The sequence below is a fragment of the Sorex araneus genome, chromosome 1, assembly GCF_027595985.1.
Source record: "Sorex araneus isolate mSorAra2 chromosome 1, mSorAra2.pri, whole genome shotgun sequence".
Lineage (NCBI taxonomy): Eukaryota > Metazoa > Chordata > Mammalia > Eulipotyphla > Soricidae > Sorex > Sorex araneus.
Window position 1 is genome coordinate 445,317,009 of NC_073302.1, and position 21,550 is coordinate 445,338,558.

Sequence of the window (21,550 nt, forward strand, 5' to 3'; positions counted from 1 at the left end):
TCTCCCCATCTTCAAATGATCTTTTTAAGTCCCATATGATTTCTCTCTACTCAGCATAGCCGCTGATGCTGATGAAGTGTGAGTCCTCATTTCTATCCAGTTTTCATGTGTGATTCCAGCTACTGGGTGACTTGCTTGAATTCACACAATAGCTGTGCTTCTGATATTTATCTGGCTTAGTGGTTTTGTGCCTAATATACTATGTACTATATATACTATACAAGTACATACTATATAAATATTCTATAATTTATGTTTGTGTGGAGAGGGGCCTCGAGCATGGCTGTAGCTAGGTTTCGGTGGTCTTCAGCTTCCCTCCCCACCCCGAGCAGAGCTTCCGGTGGCCGAAGACTACCAGAACTTAGCTACAGCCATGCTCAAGGCCCCTCTCCACACGTTCGGATGGGCCTCATGCATGAAGGTACCGGCAGAGGAACCCAGGTGTGTGTAATCCCATCAACGGCCAACATCCAGAGACTTAAAAGTGAGCTCCCAGATATCTTGTAGCCTACTTCTTCCTCTGGGAGAAACTGGCAATCTTCTGAGAGTTTCTTGCCCACATGGGAGAGCCTTGCAAGCTTCCCATGGTGTATTTATATGCTAAATCCAGTAACAAGCTGGATCCCATTCCCCTGACCCTGAAAGAGCCTCCAGTGTGACATCATTGGGAGGGCCGAGTCGAGAGAGACTTCTAAGATCTCAGGGAAAGGATGAATGGAGAGGTTACTGAGCCTGCCCAAGAAATCAATGATTAATGGGATTTCATGATCATGATAATTTATGTTCAGGAATATCATTAACAGAGAAAACAAAATGCTTTCCATATGTTCACTTATATCACTTGTCAATCGTTGTTCATCAATTTGCTCGAACGGGCGCCAGTAGTGTCTCCATTCGTCCCTTTCATATATTAACCTCCATTTAACACATCCTAATTTTTGTTTATGCCTATTTGTATTAGTATCTTTTATGTGTCTTACAAACAACTGGCGTCTCACAGACCACACTCATTATCTTTAGCCAACCAGGATGATGCTTGTTCGCCCTATCTCTCTCTCCCTTTCCTCTTTCATCTTATAATGCCAAATCATCAAAATTGGACCAGCAGAAATCTTAACTCTACCCTTCTAATTTCTTCATAGTAGCTTTAGTATCATTTAAACTGTGTTTGATTTCTAGAAAGAGATGTTCCAGACCCACTCCAGTTCAATTTGTCTGAATCTACTGTTAAGTAGCACAGAAAAGTAAAAAATAAAACTTTAGTTCAAAATTTGAGCACAAGTGGTAACCCAGGGAGTCAAAAGAAGATCAAATACATGTTATTTTATGAGTTCACAGTGGTTTTCCAAACACAAACATATATTGTACACTTTACTTTTCTCCAAGTATGAGGTTTCATTTACCATAAAAACATAAAAATATTTGACCCTTATTCTTTCTGCTTAGGCAAAATAAACAGAAATCTCTCCCTTGATGTTATACATATATATGTGTATATATATGTATATATGTATATATATATATATATATTCCTTCACAGAATTCTGTTTAAAACCTTCTACATTTTTGTTCGTGGAGGTACAAAGGCGTAAAGATATGGCCGTGTCTACAGAAGTGCCCTTTTATCTAGCTCTGGTGGTAAATAGGCCTTTTAGTTGCCTTTTAGTGTCTCCCTCCTATTGAAAAACTGTAAACTATGACCTTCACGTACATTTGTTTTAATATCACGTGGATCAGCTACTTCATACCTTCCCTCCCATAACAATTTACACATTCCTTAAAACAAAACAAGTTGCATATTCATTTTATAATAATATGCTTGTCCCAGTTCTCAAAATTTATTAGTAATGAACTAAAAGATTAAAGCTACCTAGTTTGGTTTATGCAAGGTTGGGAGAAGCCAATGTATACAAAACAAAATAAGGATGAAGAAAAGGCCATTTTTCTTTCAGTTAAATGAGTCAACCAATAGAAATGTCCATTATCCTGACAAAGCATTGTTCGTGAAATAAGGAAAATGCTAGGAAATCTAAAGATTTAGTAAAGTTATTTCTTCATTTTTTCCCATTTGTTTTTCTTAATTTTTTTTCATTTCTATTTGAAAGACTTTATTACATCCCAATTTGTTTTGGTTTTTTTAGAGCCACACCCAGCAGTGCTCAAGGTTTAATCTTGGATCTGCACTTAGGGGTCATTCCTGGCAGCCTGGGAGGAACCATATGGGGCCCTAGGGGTCAAACCTAGGTCAAATGGGCACAAGACAACTGCCTTGTCCATGTAGCACCTCTCCAAACACCCTCCCAATTATTTTTTTGAACTATTTCCCCTGAACAGCTCCATGGTCATTCTTTCTAATTTTAAAGACACCACAAGCTATGAGAACCCAGCAGTTAATAAAGAATGGAAATTCACATCAACTGGTTGGTGGTTGACACCTGTGAATGTGGGGGAGATAAAAAAAATACAGGGTTCACTGTCACTGTCATTGTCATCCCCTTGCTCATCGATTTGCTCGAGCGGGCACCAGTAATGTCTCCATTGTGAATTTTTTGTTACTGGTTTTGGCATATCAAATACACCACGGGGAGCTTGCCAGGCTCTGCCATACAGGCGGGATACTCGAGGTCGCTTGCCGGGCTCTCCAAGAGGAACAGAGGAATCGAACCTGGGTCGGCTCCATGCAAGGCAAACGCCCTACCCACTGTGCTATCGCCCCAACCTCACAGATAACTCTTCTTATGTTTCAGAGACAAAAAGTCAATCATTGATGATCATCAAGAAAAGGGCCTCATCGAAATTCCTACCAAAGGATCAAAATGAAGGAGGAACATAGACACGTGCTCATTGCTCCAAATTGATCTGGGAAAAGAAAGCCTTATTTTCCAGTGATTTAACTGAAAAATAATGTACAATCTTATAGGCAGAATCAGTATATTTCTATAAGGCTCTGGTCTGGATCTTAACCCCCAATCTGTTTCATTTCCTTGGGGGAAGTGGGTTTCTAATTCTTGAAGCCATTTGGTTAAATGCTGATTAACAAAAGCAGATGTTCGAGCGTGTGAAAAGGCAGAAAGTCCTTACGATCTGTTCAGGCTGGTGCCGAGTGTATCAGTCCACAGAGAAACGTGCGTCAGGTGTTCCCGTAATGAATAGCATGATCACAAGAAGGAAGCCCGGCCAGCAGATCTCCGAAGCCTCCTTGGAAGAAATGGAGCTGCTCCTTATGTTTTGCTCCTGACTTGGACGCATGACAGAACACGGCAGTCGGGAGGCGGTGGAGGTGGTGGGGAGGGGGGAGGGGCAGAGTCAGGGTCTCCACCATGGCTGCAGATCATGCAAATCAATGCATCCTGGAACTTGCCAGAAAGCCCGGGGGTAGGGGAGGTCATAGCATTGTTAAGGAAGAGGTGGAGGGAGGCGGGGCACCAGATAATCAAGACCATCCATTTGAAATCTCACCTGTTGAGCACGGAGCCAGACAGCAGACAGAGATAAGTTTGATATATCTCCTCTCTCCAGTCCAAGCCCTTCTTTTACACCCACCCAACACACACACACACACACACACACACACACACACACACACATACACAGATTGATGACAGAAATAGCAGCTCTCAAACATGTGTGCAGAACAAAGAGGAAATCAAAGAGGCAGCAAACCCTGAGCACCAGTTATTGGTGAGGGTCACCTGTGGCTTAGCAGCGTGAGAACTGAGCCGTGTAGACCAGGACAGCCTGGCCCTGCACATCCCAGGGAGCTGCCCGAAGGAACAGCAACTAGTGCTGCTTCATGTAACTCCATGTGCTGCTAATTAAAGCAGTGACGAATCCCAGAGACGTCAGGTGCTCTGGGACTAAAGAGCATGGGAGGCAGAATTGAGAAAATTTGGCATTGATTTTGCATGACCTGGAAGTTATGGCTCAGAATGGACCCTGAAGCTTCCATACACTGGGGTATTTGGTGATATCCGTAAGATAAAGACCTCAAGGCCTGGAGTGATAACATAGCAAGTAGGGCGTTTGCCTTGCACACAGCCCACCCGGGTTCGATTCCTTCATCCCTCTTGGAGAGCCTAGCAAGCTACCGAGAGTATCCCACCCGCACGGCAGAGCCTGGCAAGCTCCCTATGGTGTATTCAATATGCCAAAAACAGTAACAAGTCTCACAGAGGAGATATTACTGGTGCCTGCTCCAGCAAATTGATGAGCAACAGTACGACAGTGACAGTGAAAGACCTCAAAAGGGACCAGTCTTGGGGGAAGAGGGAGAGGAAGGGTGATAAAATTGATTTTCTACTTGGTCTTTTCAGCTTCAAATCACTGTATCATTGTATCAGGCTGTTCCCTGCTCATTTTCCACACGGTTCCCAAGCACCAAAAACAGTGAACCAGAATTCACCGTGACAAGATGTATCTAGACTCAAAAATTTTTCCTAAAACTCCTGAAGAGCAGATCCACTGTGGCCAGCCCAGTGGAGATGCTCCAAGGGCACCTCCCGGGGCCCTGCTTGAAGAGTTCCTGAAAGGAACCAGAAACTAAGCATGTAGCAAGCACTGCAGATTATCTGACCCATGCAAAAGTTTGTGAGTTATTGATTCTAAAAGAAAGAATGTCAGAGGTGTGGTGTTGGAGTTATGTGTTTGAGAAACTGTTATTGACAGTATCGTAAACCACAGAATCTCAGTTTCAAAAATTATTTTGAAAGAAAGCAGATATTTCAGATTGAAGCATGCAAAAAGAGTACCCCTGGGAGAAATATTGCAAGGGAATTCTGGCTTTCATACTTGGGAGTCATCTTTCAAGGAGTCATGAGACATGGTGAAAATTAATTTGGGTCTAGTCCCTCACCTTCCAAATCATTTCTGTGAAACGTTTCTTCCTTTATTCTTTGCGTTTTCTGATTAATACACAGTGGGATACTTTGTAGTTTTTCAGGCATGTGAAATGGAGCAGGAAGAAAATGGACCAAGTATTTTCTTTAGAGAAAGACATTTTGGAGTTTAGTGCTATAAAGAAAAGTCATAGAATTGTTTACTCATTTTTTCAAGAAAGATGATTAGTTGTATTCACAGCTATTTTTATTAAGCATCTTTTTATGAATAGTTCATTTTTCTCAAGCATAGAAATTGACTTTTTCCCTTCATGTCAAAGTATCAATCAAAACTCATTGTCACATGTAAATTCTGGAAATTATAAATTGAGCCTCATCAGTGGAGAAAATTATAATAGCCTGTGTTACACTGTATTATTCTAACAATGCTTGCTTATTCATCAAGATTCTTTAACTGAACGTGTTTGTGTGTGTGTGTGTGTGTTAGTACTGAAACAGATCATGACTGAAAGATCACTAGCATGTGATTTCAGTGACCAACATCTCAGACAAAAAACATCACCAAGTGTAATGAAGAAAACACCCCTTTATCTCTATCTCACGGCTGTAATTCTAAAGACTAATTCCTCGAACATTGAGATTTTTCCACCAGCTCCACACTCTATTCTTCAACTCATCCTAATTCCTTCCCAGAAACTGCCTTTCTCTCCTACGACCCTGTCTCTGCTGTTGTCTCTCTCTTTTCTCTTCTTTCCGGACATCTATATACACAAGCACACAAGCACGGGTGTGGTATATAGGTGTGTAGATATTTAAGCTTATAAAATGCATGTACCAAACGCACATACAAGACGTAGTTTGTAACAAAGTTGAGCTATAATGTACATTTACTCTAAAACTTGGTGGCAGACTAATCATTTATAATTTCACAGGTACATTTTATGGTTCACAACTAATTACATGATTCTTTAACAATAAACATACACGTTGTGGTCATTTTCATTTGGGGGCTATTAAAACCATTACTGTTTCAGCAGTCACCCAGAGCACAGAAGTCTAAAACTAAAAGGATGCTTGTGTTTGTTGGCTGGGGGGAGATGGCGGGGGAGGGGGGTTGAGGTGGAGGGTGAAAGATTAAGGAGAAAGTCAAGTGGATTGAAATCAGCAATAAAACGACCATTCTCCAATACTAAAATGTACTTGAAATTTATTCCCCTGCATCTGTAGGTAAATGTCCTTCTGTTCGAGAAACAATAAATCCCCATAAACTTCCCATAAAGTTTTGTAGAGGTGAAGTGTGAGATTGGTTCCATCACAGCCTGCCCCCGCTCTGCCAGGTAATTCCTAGCCAGAAGCTGAGCGCCCCCCCGCTGGGAAAAGGTCAGGAGACTGCTGTGTCCTCCTAGCCGCCAGACTGTCGGGAAGAATTACTGTCCAAACCCAGATTGCGCCCCATCTACGGGTTTCCAATTAGCATAACCAACGGCACATGCTGTGGCAGTTCAAGTGCCGCTTCTGCTCTTTGTTCTCATCCTATGTCGCTTCTCCGATCGCCCAGAGTCCAGGCCTGTCATGTGACACAGGCTCCCCACTGCTGTCCATCTCCGCAAAGGCAAGACTGTGCCCAAAGCGTGAATCTCCAGCGGGAGATTTGGAGATGGAGCACGTGGCTGCGGTCGCAAAGTGGGTGGAGCTTCACGGCCGGGCGTCTAGCCATGTGCTTTTTGTGCCTATGTGCCGGTGCAGAAGCGTGGAGCGATTTAGGGTCACGCTGTCCCTCTTCATCTGGGAAAAACTCAGATGAAGTCCTGTGGTCCCCCGAGACTCTCAAGGCCGTTCTCGTGCCTCCTCGCAACCTGGTGAGCCACATAACTGCAGCCTCAGCAACACTCTCCCTCCTTGAGCCGTTCCATCGCCCAGCCTCAGATGGTTCCCACTTTCCTCCTGAGCGATTCTGGTCCTGCCAACACATCAGCTGCTCCCGCCTTCTCTCTTAGCACCTGTTTTCACTAGGAGACACAAAATCATCAACTCCAGTCCGTCTTCTGGGTTATTATTATGTGCGCAGGGTCCAGGGCTTCCTCCTGGCTCTGCCTTCAGGGATCACTCCTGGCCGGGCTGGTGGGGGACCGTATGGGGGGATTCCAGATTGAAACGATCCCACTGCATGCAAGACGAGCCCCTTGGTGTCTGCACTACCTCTCCTGCCCCTGACCAGCCTTTCATAGCACCTGCCCGTCAGGTCTTGTCAGTTCCACTTTACAAAATGCCCCCAGATTGTGACCGCATCCAAGCTCAGCCTGTCAGTACCAAGAGCTCCCTAAAACCCACGGCACAGGGATCACAAACACCCAGGTGCAGTTTCTTGGCTTCTTCTCCTTAATGTCTGAACATCTGCTTCTGCCTTGAGGCACTATTTATTTTTATAGCACTGTCTGTCGCACTGTCATCCCGTTGTTCATCGATTTGCTCGAGCAGGCACCAGTAATGTCTGCATTGTGAGCCTTTTGGTACTGTTTTTGGCATATCAAATATGCCATGGGTAGCTTGCCAGGCTCCACCGTGAGGGTGGGATACTCTCACTAGCTTGCCGGGCTCTCCGAAAAGACGGAGGAATCGAACCAGGGTCAGCCGTGTGCAAGGCAAATGCCCTACCCTCTGTGCTATCGCTCCAGCCATTTATTTTTATATCAGGAGTTATTCACACTCCACCGCTGTACGAGACTCAATGTTGCGTGTCCTTTGAAAGGCGTAGCCCCGTCCAGATGTTTGAAATGGCCTCGTTATTCGTGCCACTAAGCCTCCCCCTGTTTGCATCGATGTGTCATTCTCTGTGGTGATTAATAAGCCTCTGTAGAAATACTTGGGTCCACTAAGCGAATGACGCTTGGAGGGCTTCCCCGGGATGGGGATGCGTGCTGAAAGTAGACTATAGACTGGTCATGACAGCCGCGTAGTGCCTGTATTGCAAACCATAACACCCAAAAGGAGAAAGAGAGTAAGAGGGAATGTGCCTGCCACAGAGGCTGGGGGTGGGACAGGGTGGGAGTAGGAGGAGGGACACTGGGAACATTGGTGGTGGAGGATGGGCACTGGTGGAGGGATGGGCACTCCATCATTGTGTGACTGAAACGTAATCACAAAAGTTTGTAAGTCTGTAACTGTATCTCACGGTGATTCGTTAAAAAATATATTTAAAAAAGGAAATTCTTGGGCCTGTTTCTAGTTCATTGATGCTTCCTGAGGCTCTTGCATCAAGTGCAGGCTGTGGCTTGGTACTCTCGGCTCCCTGGTGGCGAAGGAGCTGTGCTCCTCATGTACAGATGGAAGCCCAAAGTCTGGGAAGCTGCCGCCTGTCTCCACCTGTCTCTCCCCTGCTCTCCACCCGGTGGGTCACGTGGCTGCTTCCCGCTGCCCCCACTACCAGAACAATGAGGGGTGGGGCGCTGTGTTTTCTACTATATCTGGAGCCCGTCTTCTTTCTATCTCTCTTCCCATCTACTGTCCCGGGGAGAGGATGAGCAACTCTTTTCATTTCCTCTGAAACAAAACAGAGCACCACAAGAAAAAAATTGGCTTGTGCCGTTGATGGCAACGGCCCACAGCCTCCATCCCTCGGCTGCTCCGTGCGCAGTTTCCGCCGGATGGAGCCGCGCTCCCCGTGTGCTCACCTAATGTGCATTCGATATCAACTCTGTCTGGGGATGCGGGGCTCCTTGGGAGGGCCTCGGTCTCTCGGTCCAGTGCACGAGCTGAGCGAGGCAGGAGGCCAGGCTCTTCCCCGCTGTGCTCCGCCCGCCCGACCCTCCTCACAACAGGGTAGGCAAGAAACCGCGCATGCTGGCTCAGACACACACCACGCGACGGAAGAGAAAAGGAGCCATGGAAGACAGAGGAGTTATGCTCGGGCTGACACCCCGCAGTGTGACCACACTGCATCCCCCCCGCACCCAAGGCTGTGAGAGCACCCTCACGTCAGACCTCTGAGAAAGGGCAAGTGGACGCCGAGCCCGGGGGAGCCCAGCCCCACCCAAGCAGCTGGCGTCCTTCCGGTCTAACTGTCCACTCTGAGGACGTGGGAAGGCGGCCACGTGGCGGGGAATGCCAGAGACGGTGTGTGGGCTTGTCAGCGGCCCCATTTCTTTGGCAAAGACACTTTCTCCTCCCCTCCCCATCCCCGCTGATTCAAGAAACACATGTTGAATCGCTCTGAGTGGCAGCGAGATATTGGAGACGGAAAGAAATATAGAATCTGACCTCTGCCCTGTGAAAGTCATAACGGAGCAGAGGAGAGCGCCACACGCGGCCGGGATTGGGGGGGCAGTGCCACTCCTGGGTGTCACAGGACTCGGAGACTGTGTCCTGTCGCCCCGGGGGAGAGTCAGAGGGCCGCTGAGGGGAGTCCCCTCCCTCCCCTCGCCCCAAGCAGAAGGAAGAGGAGGAACCAGGCCAGATGCAGCGGTGGGTCAGTCGGGAGAGGGGTGCAGGGAAAGGACTCCCCTGATGGCGAGACTCCGGGCGGGCAGAGACACGCGGTGCACGCACGGTGCTGGGGTGAGGGTGAGCGCCTCCTGGCATCTGTGTGACGCTGTCCACAGGGCGGGCTAGGCAGGACAGAGCCTGAGAAGCGGGCCTGGGCTCAACTGGCTTGCGGGGCCTTTCACGGGCGTCTGGAGGCCCGAGAGGCTGGAGCGTGAGAGTGGAAGAGTCCGACACGCATCTACGTCGGAGTGAGCTCTTGCCCTGACACAGAGCCGGAAGCCAGCGTGTTCCTCCAGGCCCTGGACGTGGGTGGAGGGGGACGGCACTGCAGAAGAGGCAGGAGAGAGGGGTGGGTATCAGGCCTCGGGGGGACCACGGTCCCCTAGGAATCACCCACACATTCACACACACACACACACGCATTTCCGGCTGGCGAGAGCGTGGGAAGCGCCCAAGGGCGGGGTTCGTCGGCATGTGGGGTCCATCCTGAGACAAAGCGTGTTCGCTCTCCGTCATGTAGAGTCAGGTCAGGGAACGCTGTCCCGGGAGATGCACCGACATTAAGCTCCTAAGACAGAGCGAAAGGCATGTGTAACTTTGGGATCCCCGGCCCATGGAGAGGGCTTGGACCCATGAAGAGAGTGGACTGGCTCGGGGAGAGAATGCAAAGAGGAGAGATCTCTTGCTGGAGACAGCGCGCCCCTCTCTCATCCCCGGGGGGGCAGAAGCACCACCTGCCCATTCTCCTCGCCTCCCCCCACCCCGTGCTAGGGCATGTCCATTTGATCTACAACCCCCTGGGACCATGGTGTGTATCTTTGCTAAACCCAATAACTCTTCCCCGCTGGCCCTTGATCACTGGGGTGTGAGAGGTGCCGGCCGGCCCTTGCCGCCTTCTCTGGAGCCTATCCCAGAAGGCTCTGAGGGTTCTGCACCTTCCAGGGAGGAGCAGAAAGCCCAGATGTGTCCAGGACAGAGTCAGCTGCAGTTCCTGCACGCCAGCTCGCAGACGGCCCCTGCACCCCCCTTTTGGCCCTGGAGCGCCCTGTAAGATGAGAAAGAAGTGCTGGACAAAGCTGCTTTCACCTTTCCTAAATGCGCAAACTGCTTTCATGACGGAAGTCGTGGTTTCCCTCCTAAGGACACCTCCCGAACAGACTCCAGCCTGCACGCAGCTGAAGCCATCTGGCCTGCTGTTGGAGTCACAGCAGGGAACCCGTCCTCCCCTCGTGGCCCTGAGGACCCCCCTGCTGCTCATTTCGGGAGGCCACTGAAAGGCTCTGCCGTTCCTGTCATCCCAGCCCCTGGGGACAGTGGGGTTGTTTCCTGCTTCTGCAGAACCCAGCACTGTTCCACTCAGTGGCCCCCGCACATGGCCCTTGGTGGCCCCCAGAGATGGCTGCGTCTGGGAGAGGATTCACCCCAACCCACACAGCCCCCCAGCACAGCAGTGTGGCCCCTGTGGTCCCTCTGTGGCCCCGCACCAGAGCTCCTAGCCCCCCCTTCCCCTCGTCACCCTCAGAGGCTGGCGTGTGCCTGGGACTGCCTGCCCAGCTGAGCTGCCTCCTCCACCCGCCAACCCTGGGCTCGAGTACGTGGCACCCAGTAACTGCACAGCTGCTCGCCTGCCTCTTTGCTTCATGCTGGCACCTGTCAACCACCTGGCAAAGCCACATGTCCCACGAGGAGGGTCGGAGGCAACCCCACAGTGTGTCAGGAGTGGGATGTTTGCTTTGAGATAGGAGGGGCCTTCAGGACTGAGCCTCACAGTTCTCTCTGGGCAAAGTCTTCGCCACACCCAGCCAGTGCCCACCACCAAAGGAGACCCCCTTATTCACACCTGCCTCCCCTCATCACTACATATATGCACAAATGCACACACCCCCCCACACACACATGCGCACACACACATCACTACACACACGCACATACACATGCACATATACACACACATGTGCACGCACACACACATTACTACACAGACACGCACACATGCATACACATCCATGCGTGCACACACACTACACACACATACACACATGGACACAGGCACACACACACGCACACATGCATGCATGTACACACATCACTACACACACGCACATCACTACACACATTTGCACACATCACTACATACATGCATGCACACACACGCACACACGCACAGGCACGCATACACACATCACTGCACACACGCACACACATACACGCACACACGCACACACACATTATTTCCTCTGGATACCACCATCACTGTTTTCGCAGCCTAAGAGTGCTGTTTGGGGAAAGGGTTCTTACAGGTTTGTTGACTTTAGCTACTTCAGCTCCACATCTGGGCGAAAGCAACTAGTCATCGTGGAACACGTCCTCCCTTTACTCGGCATAATTCACATTTGATCACAGAGTTCCATCTTTGTAGTGGCCGAGTAATTAATCCTAGAGTATAAGCGGCACCGCTTCTTCAGCAGGCCCCTGCTCACGGGCGTTGGGGCTGACTTCATACTTGGGCTGTCGTACTGCAGCACTGTCATCCCGTTGTTTATTGATTTTTTCAAGCGGGCACCAGTAACATCTCCATTGTGAGACTTGTTACTGTTTTTGGCATATCGGACACGTCACGGGTAGCTGGCCAGGCTCATACTTGGGCTAAGGGAATAAATCTGCACGCTCATAGGGCTGTGATAAAACTCTTCAAGCGAATGTTTTCATGTTCTTTGATCTGACCCGCCTCACAGAGGAGAAGTGCTGCTGGATCAGGTGGCATTTCTTTCCAAGAATTTCCCAGGCTATTTTCCAGGGTGGCTGCCCCAGTCTTCTTCCCCCTGCATCAAAGTGCCGTTTGCTCCATTTCCTCACCAACCCACTCCCCGGCGTTTTTGTTCGAGGCCACTAAGTGGAATTTCTTAAAGTCAGTAAGGAGATGGAGAAATGAGGACCATGGAGTTTGGAAAGCAGGAGAGCAAGAAGAGCAGGAGAGAGGAGAGAGTTAGATGGAAGGGCCGGGGCCAGTATTGGTTTGAAATGAGCCTGTTTCAAACCACAGAAGATACCAAATAGCCGAAGCGATCCTAAAAACACAGAAAGAAAAGGGGAGGCATCCCAGCACTCAACTCCCAACAATACTACAAAATTTTATTAATCATTAACAGTGAGTCGATAGCACAGCAGTTGGGCGTTCGCCTTTCATGCGGCCGACACGAGTTCGATTCCTCCACCCCTCTCGGAGAGCCCGGCAAGCTACCGAGAGTATCGAGCCCGCTCGGCAGAGCCTGGCAAGCTACCCGTGCATATTGGATATGCCAAAAACAGTAACAATAAGTCTCTCAATGAGAGGCATTACTGGTGCCCGCTCGAACAAATCGATGAGCAATGGAATGACAGTGACAGTGACAGTGAATTAATAGTGAGTGGGTGAAATGAAGATAGGCACGCAGAACCAGTGGAGTAAAATCTAAAGTTCTCATGCATTTGGCTGTTGATTTGGAGATAGTCCAAGAGAAGAAATTGGGAAACAAAAGTCTCTTCAACAAATGGAAGACACCACTGTTAAGATTGTGTGGAATTGCTAGATGATATGATAGATCTCATATTAGTATTAGAAATCTCCATACTGTTTTCTGTTGAGGCTGGACCAGTTTCTGTTCCCCCCTCCCCCGGCAGTGAAAGAGGGTCTTTGTCCTCATTCCATGCCAGCATGCACTGTTTCTGACCTTACCGGTTTTTGGTTCTTAGTGATGTGAGGGATAGCTCATGGTGGTTTTGATTTGGTTTTCATACTGATGACTGATAATGAACTTTATCTCTTCATTTCCCAGTTGGCCATCTCCTTGTCTTCATTGATTTATTTTCTTCTTTTCTTCCCATTTTTGACAGAGGGTTTGTTTTCTTCTTGATGAGTTTCGTGAGTATCTAGATAATGGATACTAGCCCTTTGTTGAGTATGGGGTGTGCAGATATTTTCTCAGTAGGATGTCTTTTTGTTTTAATTATCCTAGTACAGAACTTTTTGGTTTGATGCAGTTCCAAAATTTTATATTTTCTTTTTTTCCCCCTTTCTGTTGGAGTTGAATCAGCAAAGATGATACTGAAACTGATAACTTGCCTCTATCTTCTTCAATGTATATTATGGTTTCAGGTACAACATCTAAGTCGTTGATCCATTTTGAATTAACTTTTTTGAAAGATGTGAGAGTTATCCAATTTAATTCTTTTGTATATATTTATTGTTCCACCTCCATTTGTTGAAGAGACTTTTGTTTCCCCATTTCTTCTCTTGGACCATTTCTAAATCAACAGCCAAATACATGAGAACTTGAGGCTTTATTCTACTGGCCTGTGCGCCTACTTTCATTTCACTGACTCACTATTAATGATTAATGAAGTTTTGTCGTAGTCGGAAGTTGAATGCTGTGACGCCTCCTGTTTCTTTGTTTTCAGGATTGTTTGGCTATTTGGCATCTTCTGTAGTTTTATACAAATTTTTGTAATGCTTCTTCTATTTCCTTGAAGGATGCCATTGTAATTTTGATAGGTATTGCATTTAATCTGGATGCTTTTATAGAAAGGTCACCTTAATAGTGTTAATTGTTCCAACCCATGAACAGAAAATGTCTTTCTATTTCCTTATGCCTTCTTATGCTTCTTTTTATCAGTGACACACTTGTTTTATGTACAGCTCTTTTTCCTCCTTTAAGATAATTCCTGGCTGTTTTATTTCTTATGGGATTGTTTTCATGATTTCTTTCTCTTTTACACCATTGATTACATATAGAAATGCAACAGACTTTTGCATATTTTTTCTGTAGCCTAAAATTTTACTTTATTGGTCTATTTTGGATAATTATCATATTATCTACAAATAATCATGATTTTACTTATTTTATAATTGGAACTCTTTTATCTCTTTCTCTTGCATAATTTCCATGGTCTGTACCTAGAATACTATATTAAATAATAGTTTTGAGAGTGGATACCTTTGTTTTATGCCTGATCTTGGGGAAAAGCTCTCAGATTTTCACTATTGAGTATTATGTTAGCTGTGGATTTGTTGCATATGTTATTTACTATATTTTTCTATCTCCATCTAGCTGAGAATTTTTATCATAAGCAGATGTGCTTTTCACAACCTATATTTTAGCATTAACTTGAGGTAAAATGGGTGTTTTTATGCTAAACTTCATGAAACTCGGGAAGTGGTGAAAGATAAAATAGGATCAAGTATGACCCATGCATAGGAATCTCGTCTTCAAATTTCTTTCTGTTTCCCTTTGTCTTTGTAGATGAGAATCTTCTTTCTCTTAGATGCTCCACGGGAAGCAGTCACCACCTACCTTAAGGAAAGGCTAGACAGTCTTCCCTGCACCTGCCACTTCTCAAATCCCTCCATCTGAGAACACCCAGTACACTGGGCTGTCATACACTGAGCACCGTGAACCCCAAGTCTATCAGTTACATACAAGCTGAATCATGAGAGAGCAATGGCTTCCTCAATAGCCATTCTGAGAGCTTGGAAATAATGGGGAAATGTAGAGTAATGACTTCAGGAGAGCAAAATCTAGAATATGGACCTCATTCAAGCCTTTTCTCAAGGAGCTACCTGAGTATAAGCTCCATGGAAAATGAGGGTACAGACCCAGAAAGAGGGATCAAACAAAGACCTGGGATGCCAAGTTCTAAGTACACACACAGACACACACACGTGTGTGTATATCTACATATATATGTATGTATACATACATATATATAATTCTGGATTCCACAGAGATAGTGCATCACTCAGTGCTCTTGCTTTGCATACAGTTGACCGGGGTTTGACTTCCAGCATCCCCAAGCATCCCTAGGAGTGATTCCTGAGCACAGAGCCAGGAGTAAGCTCTGAGCATAGTTGGGTGTGGCTCAAAACAAAATTTAAAAATTTATGCTGAATAGTAGTCACAGAAAGTCTCTGCCATAGCAAGAGGGACATGCTAGGATGAGTCCCCCAGAGGGAACAGAGAGGGAGGTTGGAAAAGGGGCCTCAGAGGAACCAAACCACGGCTACTGATGTGCTTGATGTTGAGGCCAGCTTTGAGAAGAGTTTTATAAATAAATATGCTATAGAATTTGGAAAGAACCCCTGACAGGTATTTATAATTATTGATCATAATATAATTATTAATTGTTGATTCTAAATTCAAGTAATTATTGATTCTAGAGCAGCAAAACATCAAAAGAAGGTACAGTGATAATAGTTGGCTCATTACCAAATAATACTTATTAAGTCCTTATACTTTAAATCTTGAATATTGGTATAGCTAAAATTTTATTTTGGGTATTTTCAGAGAATATAGGGAAAGGGAATTGGGAGATGCGCTCACAAAAATATTCATTACTTACCTTTGGAAAGTCAATAGACTAAAGTGCACAGATAAATAAATATCTTTGCAAGTTTGCTTTAGAAATACAGAGAACTGAACAGGAAGAGTTTGAATGCATTTTTGAATGTTCTCCCACCACCTGACTTCTTTTAAACTATGCACACTTAACACATATTAGAAATAAACATTAGGCTTGAAATGAAATGCTGCTCATAGAAAATATCCCTAGAGGGGCTGAAGAGATAGCACAGCGGGTAGGGCGTTTGCCTTGCACGCGGCCGACCCAGGTTCAAATACCAGCATCCCATATGGTCTCCTGAGCACGGCCAGGGGTAATTCCTGAGTGCAGAGCCAGGAGTAACCCCTGTGCATTGCCAGGTGTGACCCAAAAAGAAAATATATATATATATATATCCCTAGAAATTTTGGGACTGGAGCAATATTACAGCAGATAAGGTACTTGCCTCGCACGTGGCTGACCCAGCATCCCTCTTGGGCATAGGATCCCCTGAGCACCACCAGGAGTAATTCCTGAGTGCAGAGCCAGGAGTAGCCCTTTTTTTTTTTTGCTTTTTGGGTCACACCCGGCGATGCACAGGGGTCACTCCTGGCTCATGCACTCAGGAATCTCCCCTGGCGGTGCTCAGGGGACCATATGGGATGCTGGGATTTGAACCCGGGTTGGCCGCGTGCAAGGCAAACGCCCTACCCGCTGTGCTATCACTCCAGCCCCAATATACCTAGACGTTTCTATGTCAGAATTCCTTACCAAGTAACCACTGGTAGGATTAAGCAAAATGACTGTGCAAGAATCTGCATGCATTGGACCACTACATGTGCCCTCATATTCGTGGAGTCAGGATGAACGGCTACAGCCTCACTGGCCCGGCTCTGCTCTCCTCCCTGGTTCCCCCGGAGATCAGCCTCACCCAGAATAGAGTCTGCAAGCTTCTCACGTGACCAACTCATTCTCCAACTGGGAAAGCCCTTAGCCTCGCCCAGCCACTGGCCAGCCTTTGACTCTGGCTTCCCTGGCCTGGACCGGGTCACTCTCTACTGGCCCCTGATTCTCTCTCTTGGCCTCTGCAGACCCATACACTTATTTCTGTTATTTGCTTCACGCTTGTCCTTTCCGCGTCCGTGCTGGTGGGTTCTGCCACCTGCTCTGAGAGAGTCCTAACATGCAGTAACTCTCTATTGCCAACGGGGCACTGGCAGCGAGTGCCGCTGTGTCCTCTACAGCACTGACCTTGAGACCGAGAACAAATCACAGCTGTTCCAATGACCTTGAGGGTTAGAGACCATCAGTTTTACCCATGCCTGGCATTGCTCAATGGGGTCTGTAGGGAATTACAGAAATCAAGCCATGGACAAGGGAAATTATGGTGTGGTCGCAGAAGCAGTGCCTCGTTGTGCATACGTGCTAAAGCCGCAGCATCCTTATGTTGATGTAGTACCTTCCATCCTCACTGTCTCCATGTCACCATAATAGCAGATTTTCCCCCATGGGAACTTTGCATATGGACTGGAATTGGATGGGGGGGAGGGAGGAGCCATTTATTCACTTTCCCGTTGGTTTAATAATTATTTAGTACGTACTTAGTATGTTTGGAAGCCAAAGGTTGCAGAGATGAAATGGCTTTCTCCCAGCTTTTCAGGAGGCCATGGCCCATTGGGAACAATAGAAACAAATAATGATGTGAGTAGCTGTTGCCTCCTCAAGTGAGCTGGGAGAAGCACTCGTGATGTTTTGCTGGAACCAATATTCCCTGAGATGGGGACTCATGAGTACCGGATGAATACCCAGACCTGGAGTAGCAGCACCCAAACATTCCTAGAGGGTACCATGCTCTTTGCACCTCCTGCACCTCCCATGGGTCACATCTGCTAATAACTTCCACCCGTGCATTATTGTACTCACATCTGATAAAAAATATATATATACTGCATAGCTATGGCAGGCCTCTTAAAGGTGGTGTCTTGAAACCCGAGTAGAAATAGAACTTCCACAGGCTGGAGAGATAGGACAGTGGGAAGGGCACTTGCTTTGCACGTAGCCCATCTGGGTTTAATCTTCAGTTACTGCATATGGTCCCTAAGGCCATCCAGGAGTGATTAAGTGAAAATCTAGGAGTAAGCCCTGAGCACCCCTATTTTTGCCCCAAGATCCCCTCCACCCCCAAAAAAAGAAAAGAAATAGAACTTCTAGTCTCCTCTCCACCATAATTCTCCTCCAGCCTTTCCTGGGAAGGTGCCTCAAAGCCACCAGCGAGGTGCAAAGGGAAGTCCCCTCTAAGGCTGTTTGCCAGCATTGGACCTTATAATTCCACTTAGAGATTTGCAACAAGTGACTACTGCAAAGAGACCATGCAATAATCTAGACATTTCCGGAAGGACAAATGGTAACCACGATTCATGCAAGGCTCAAAATCCCTGTGAGTGGGTCTATTCAAGAGACCCAATTAGTTTGAAGTTGCTTCGTGAGCACAGAATTAGAACAAATGGAATAGCCGTCTGCAGGGATATTTTGTCAAACGAGAATAACTGATTGAACTGCCCTTCTGCTCTCTGGGGAGGCTTCTATCTGAATAACCGGTGCAGAGCCTCAAATAAATACTGACACATCTTACCTTTCACTTTCCTTTTTCCGGAATCAATTCAGACAACTGCCCTTCTGCTAATACATCACCACCTCAGAAAAATAAGAATGCACTTGATTAGATTGAAACTTTAAAATGTTAATTAATTCTCACCCTGGAGGTGCAGACGAAGAGTCAGAATTGCGATGCTTCAGAAAGAAGCGTGTCCTGAGCTTGGATGCTCACAGACTTCTGGGTTACTGGTGGGCACTCACCCAGCAAGGCTGGGCTGAAGGCACTGGCCCCAGGCACTTGGCTTCAATCCCTCCTCGAGTTCTGATTGGCAAGAGGGTTACAACTTCTGGTTTGGTTTAGGCTTTCTCTCCAGAGACCGTCACTTCCTGCCAACCAGTGAAGTTGTGCCTGAAGTCTGTTCCTAATCTGTTCAACCAGACATGGAATCAGGATGACAGCCTAGCTCTCAGACACGCGACTTAAACGGTAGCTCAGATAACCAAGACCATGTAGCAGTCTTCTTTCCAAGAAGAAACGACTCTCTTTTCTCCTACTAGAAGCTATGATATTGCAATTTTTTTTTGCATTTTTGGTCACACCCGGTGATACACAAGGATTATTCCTGGCTCTGCACTCAGGAATTACTCCTGGAGGTGCTCGGGCGACCATATGGGATGCTGGGAATTGAACCCGGGTCGGCCATGTACAAGGCAAACACCCTACCCGCTGTGCTATTGCTCCAGCCCCAACAGTTTTTATTTATTTTTAAAAGAGCTTAAGTGCGAGAGAGGTAGTACAGGGGTTAAGAAACTTGCCCTGCACACAGCCAGCCCAGGTTCAAGCCACAGCACATCGGTCTCCCGAACCCCGCCAGGAATTAGCCCTGAGCACTGCCATGTGTGGCCCCCAAATTAACAAATAAATAACAAGCTCGAAACTGTGATGAGACCTTCAGAATACTTTAAGCAGCAGACTTCATCACTCAGCACCAGGTTTTGCCTGAATTGAAGACACTTACAAATGTCTTTGCCCCAACTCACTGCTTGAATGCTACCAATCTCTAATCCAGGTGTCACACAAAACCAGAGAGCATAAGTTAAATAGGGGACACATTTTAAAATTCATTTTAGTACAGAAAAAAAGCCACAACTGTTGATATGATTCTAGAATTAAAATTATTAGATGACAAAGCTCCAATATTAAAATCAATAAGTTGTTCTATCTGATTGAAGGGTTAAGTTCTTGTCCAAGAATTCATTAAGATGTTTGCTGCTGGTTGAACCATCTGTGTTACTGTTTTTGTTTGTTGAGTTTAGCTGGCTTCTAGGTTCCCTTCCCCTCAAACGTGGTGTGCTCCTACCTGAATTTCAGTATTGAGGAATTAGGAAGTGTCGTGTCTCGGTCCAGAGACTTCAGGATCTATTGTCTAGGCCAGTGAGTCAGCGTAGCAGTGGCTGTGGGAGATGGACTTGGGCATCCAGAGCAGGGGGCTGAGGGGAGGCTGCCCACCCCACTCCAGAAAACACCAGAGTTCTCCACCTGGGCACCTGAGATTATTCGCAGTTTGGCATGGCACTATTGCATACTTAATTTTAAATTTGAGCTTAAGCACAGCAAGCCTAAAATATGACATATGTTATAAATGTTTGGTATTAAAGCACCCTTTAAAAAAATAATTTATTGACCCAATAGGTTGTTATTGAGCTATTCGTGAAAGGGGAAGGACAATTTTACAGGGCAGAGTGGCCAGAACAAGGAAATTGTAGTGGACGTTGGCTGATTGGTTGAAGCAAAACTAAGTAGTTGCGTTCCTCTCCTTTTCCGGCAGATCCAGCATAAAGTTAAGTTTCCATTTGTTGACGTGTGTCTTAGCATGGTTGGCTCCATCTTGGATCTAATCAGTTGACTTTGACATGGGGTTAGAGTTTCCTTTGGCAGAACGTTTATAACCGTTCTCAGATCTGCTCATGTATTTCAATCCTTAGCAATGATGGAATCCTCAGAAGTGTACACATTGAAATAAGGTTTTTCTTCTAGAGATGAAATTATTATTAATTTACTAAAACACGATAAATTGATAGTTTTATATTAGCATCAAGATAAAGACACCAATGACCGTGTTCTTTTGTCGTTGTTCTTTCTACAGGGAATTACTGGAATGCGGCCTCTTTCCCCAACCCGTCATCTTACCTGCATTTCTCTACCTTCCAAGGGGAAACCAGTGCTGACATTTCTTTTTACTTCAAAACACTCATCCCCAAAGGAGTCTTTCTTGAAAACCTAGGAAACACAGACTTCATCAAATTGGAGCTGAAATGTGAGTATGACCTTTGCTAAATCTTGTTGCCTCTGGCTGCTCCTTGCCCTAATTATGTATATTCACTTATTCAAATACCAACAGTTTTCTTTACTTTTAGAAAGTTCTAGAAGGTTTATTCACAAACTTGAGAAGACCCAAATCCTTGTCCTAGTACTGCCCACAAGATATCAAGCACATATTGAGATCACCAAATAGTGCCATTCGTGGAAGATGAGAAATCAGATTAACAATATGAAAGAAGAATATAGATTTAAAGTTTCTATTATGTGTGCTTGTTGTCAAAATGGAGCAATATAAAAGGTGATCTAGAGAACAGGAATAAGAGAACATGGTGGGAGCTTAGAGGGGTACATATATAATACTAAGGGGGGAAAGAATCACAAAAATAGCAGTATCTGTGGAGATAGGAGCATGGTTTAGGAGGTTTGGCTTCCTAGCATGTATGACACCCCAGGTTGGATGCCACCACCACGTTTCAACCAAACCCTGCCTGGTACAGTCCTAGTTACACTTAAGCAATGCCAGACGCACGCCCATCAGGCCTGCACCTCTGTGTCTGAAAACCTGTGAATGAGCCTGCATCCCCAAGTTCCACTACAATATTAATAAATATTAATATTGTGTATGTATGAGATTATATAATATTGTATATATGAAATATAATATAAAATGTTAACTAAAATCTTAATCCTATATCCTATAAAATGTTAATAAATAAAGAGAGGGAGGGAGAGAGGGGGAGGAAGGAAGGAAGCAAGCAAGGAAGGAAGGAAGCAAGGAAGGAAGGAAGGAAGGAAGGAAGGAAGGAAGGAAGGAAGGAAGGAAGGAAGGAAGGAAGGAAGGAAGGAAGGAAGGAAGGAAAGAAGGGAAGGGAAGGAAGGGAGGGAAGAAGGGAGAGAGGAAGGGAGAGAGGGGGAGGAAGGAAGGAAGGAAGGAAGGAAGGAAGGAAGGAAGGAAGGAAGG

The 21,550-nt window shown here is 46.2% G+C and overlaps 1 protein-coding gene across 1 annotated transcript in view; it reads left to right on the plus strand.

The window, feature by feature from the left end:
* The window catches only part of CNTNAP2 (contactin associated protein 2), a 1,529,860-nt gene that overhangs the window by 1,282,915 nt on the left and 225,395 nt on the right, over window positions 1–21,550 (plus strand). Inside the window, exon 16 of the mRNA XM_055129775.1 lies at window positions 20,414–20,584. Within this exon, the coding sequence (XP_054985750.1) occupies window positions 20,414–20,584 (171 nt within the window). The remainder of the gene's footprint in view (window positions 1–20,413; window positions 20,585–21,550) is intronic.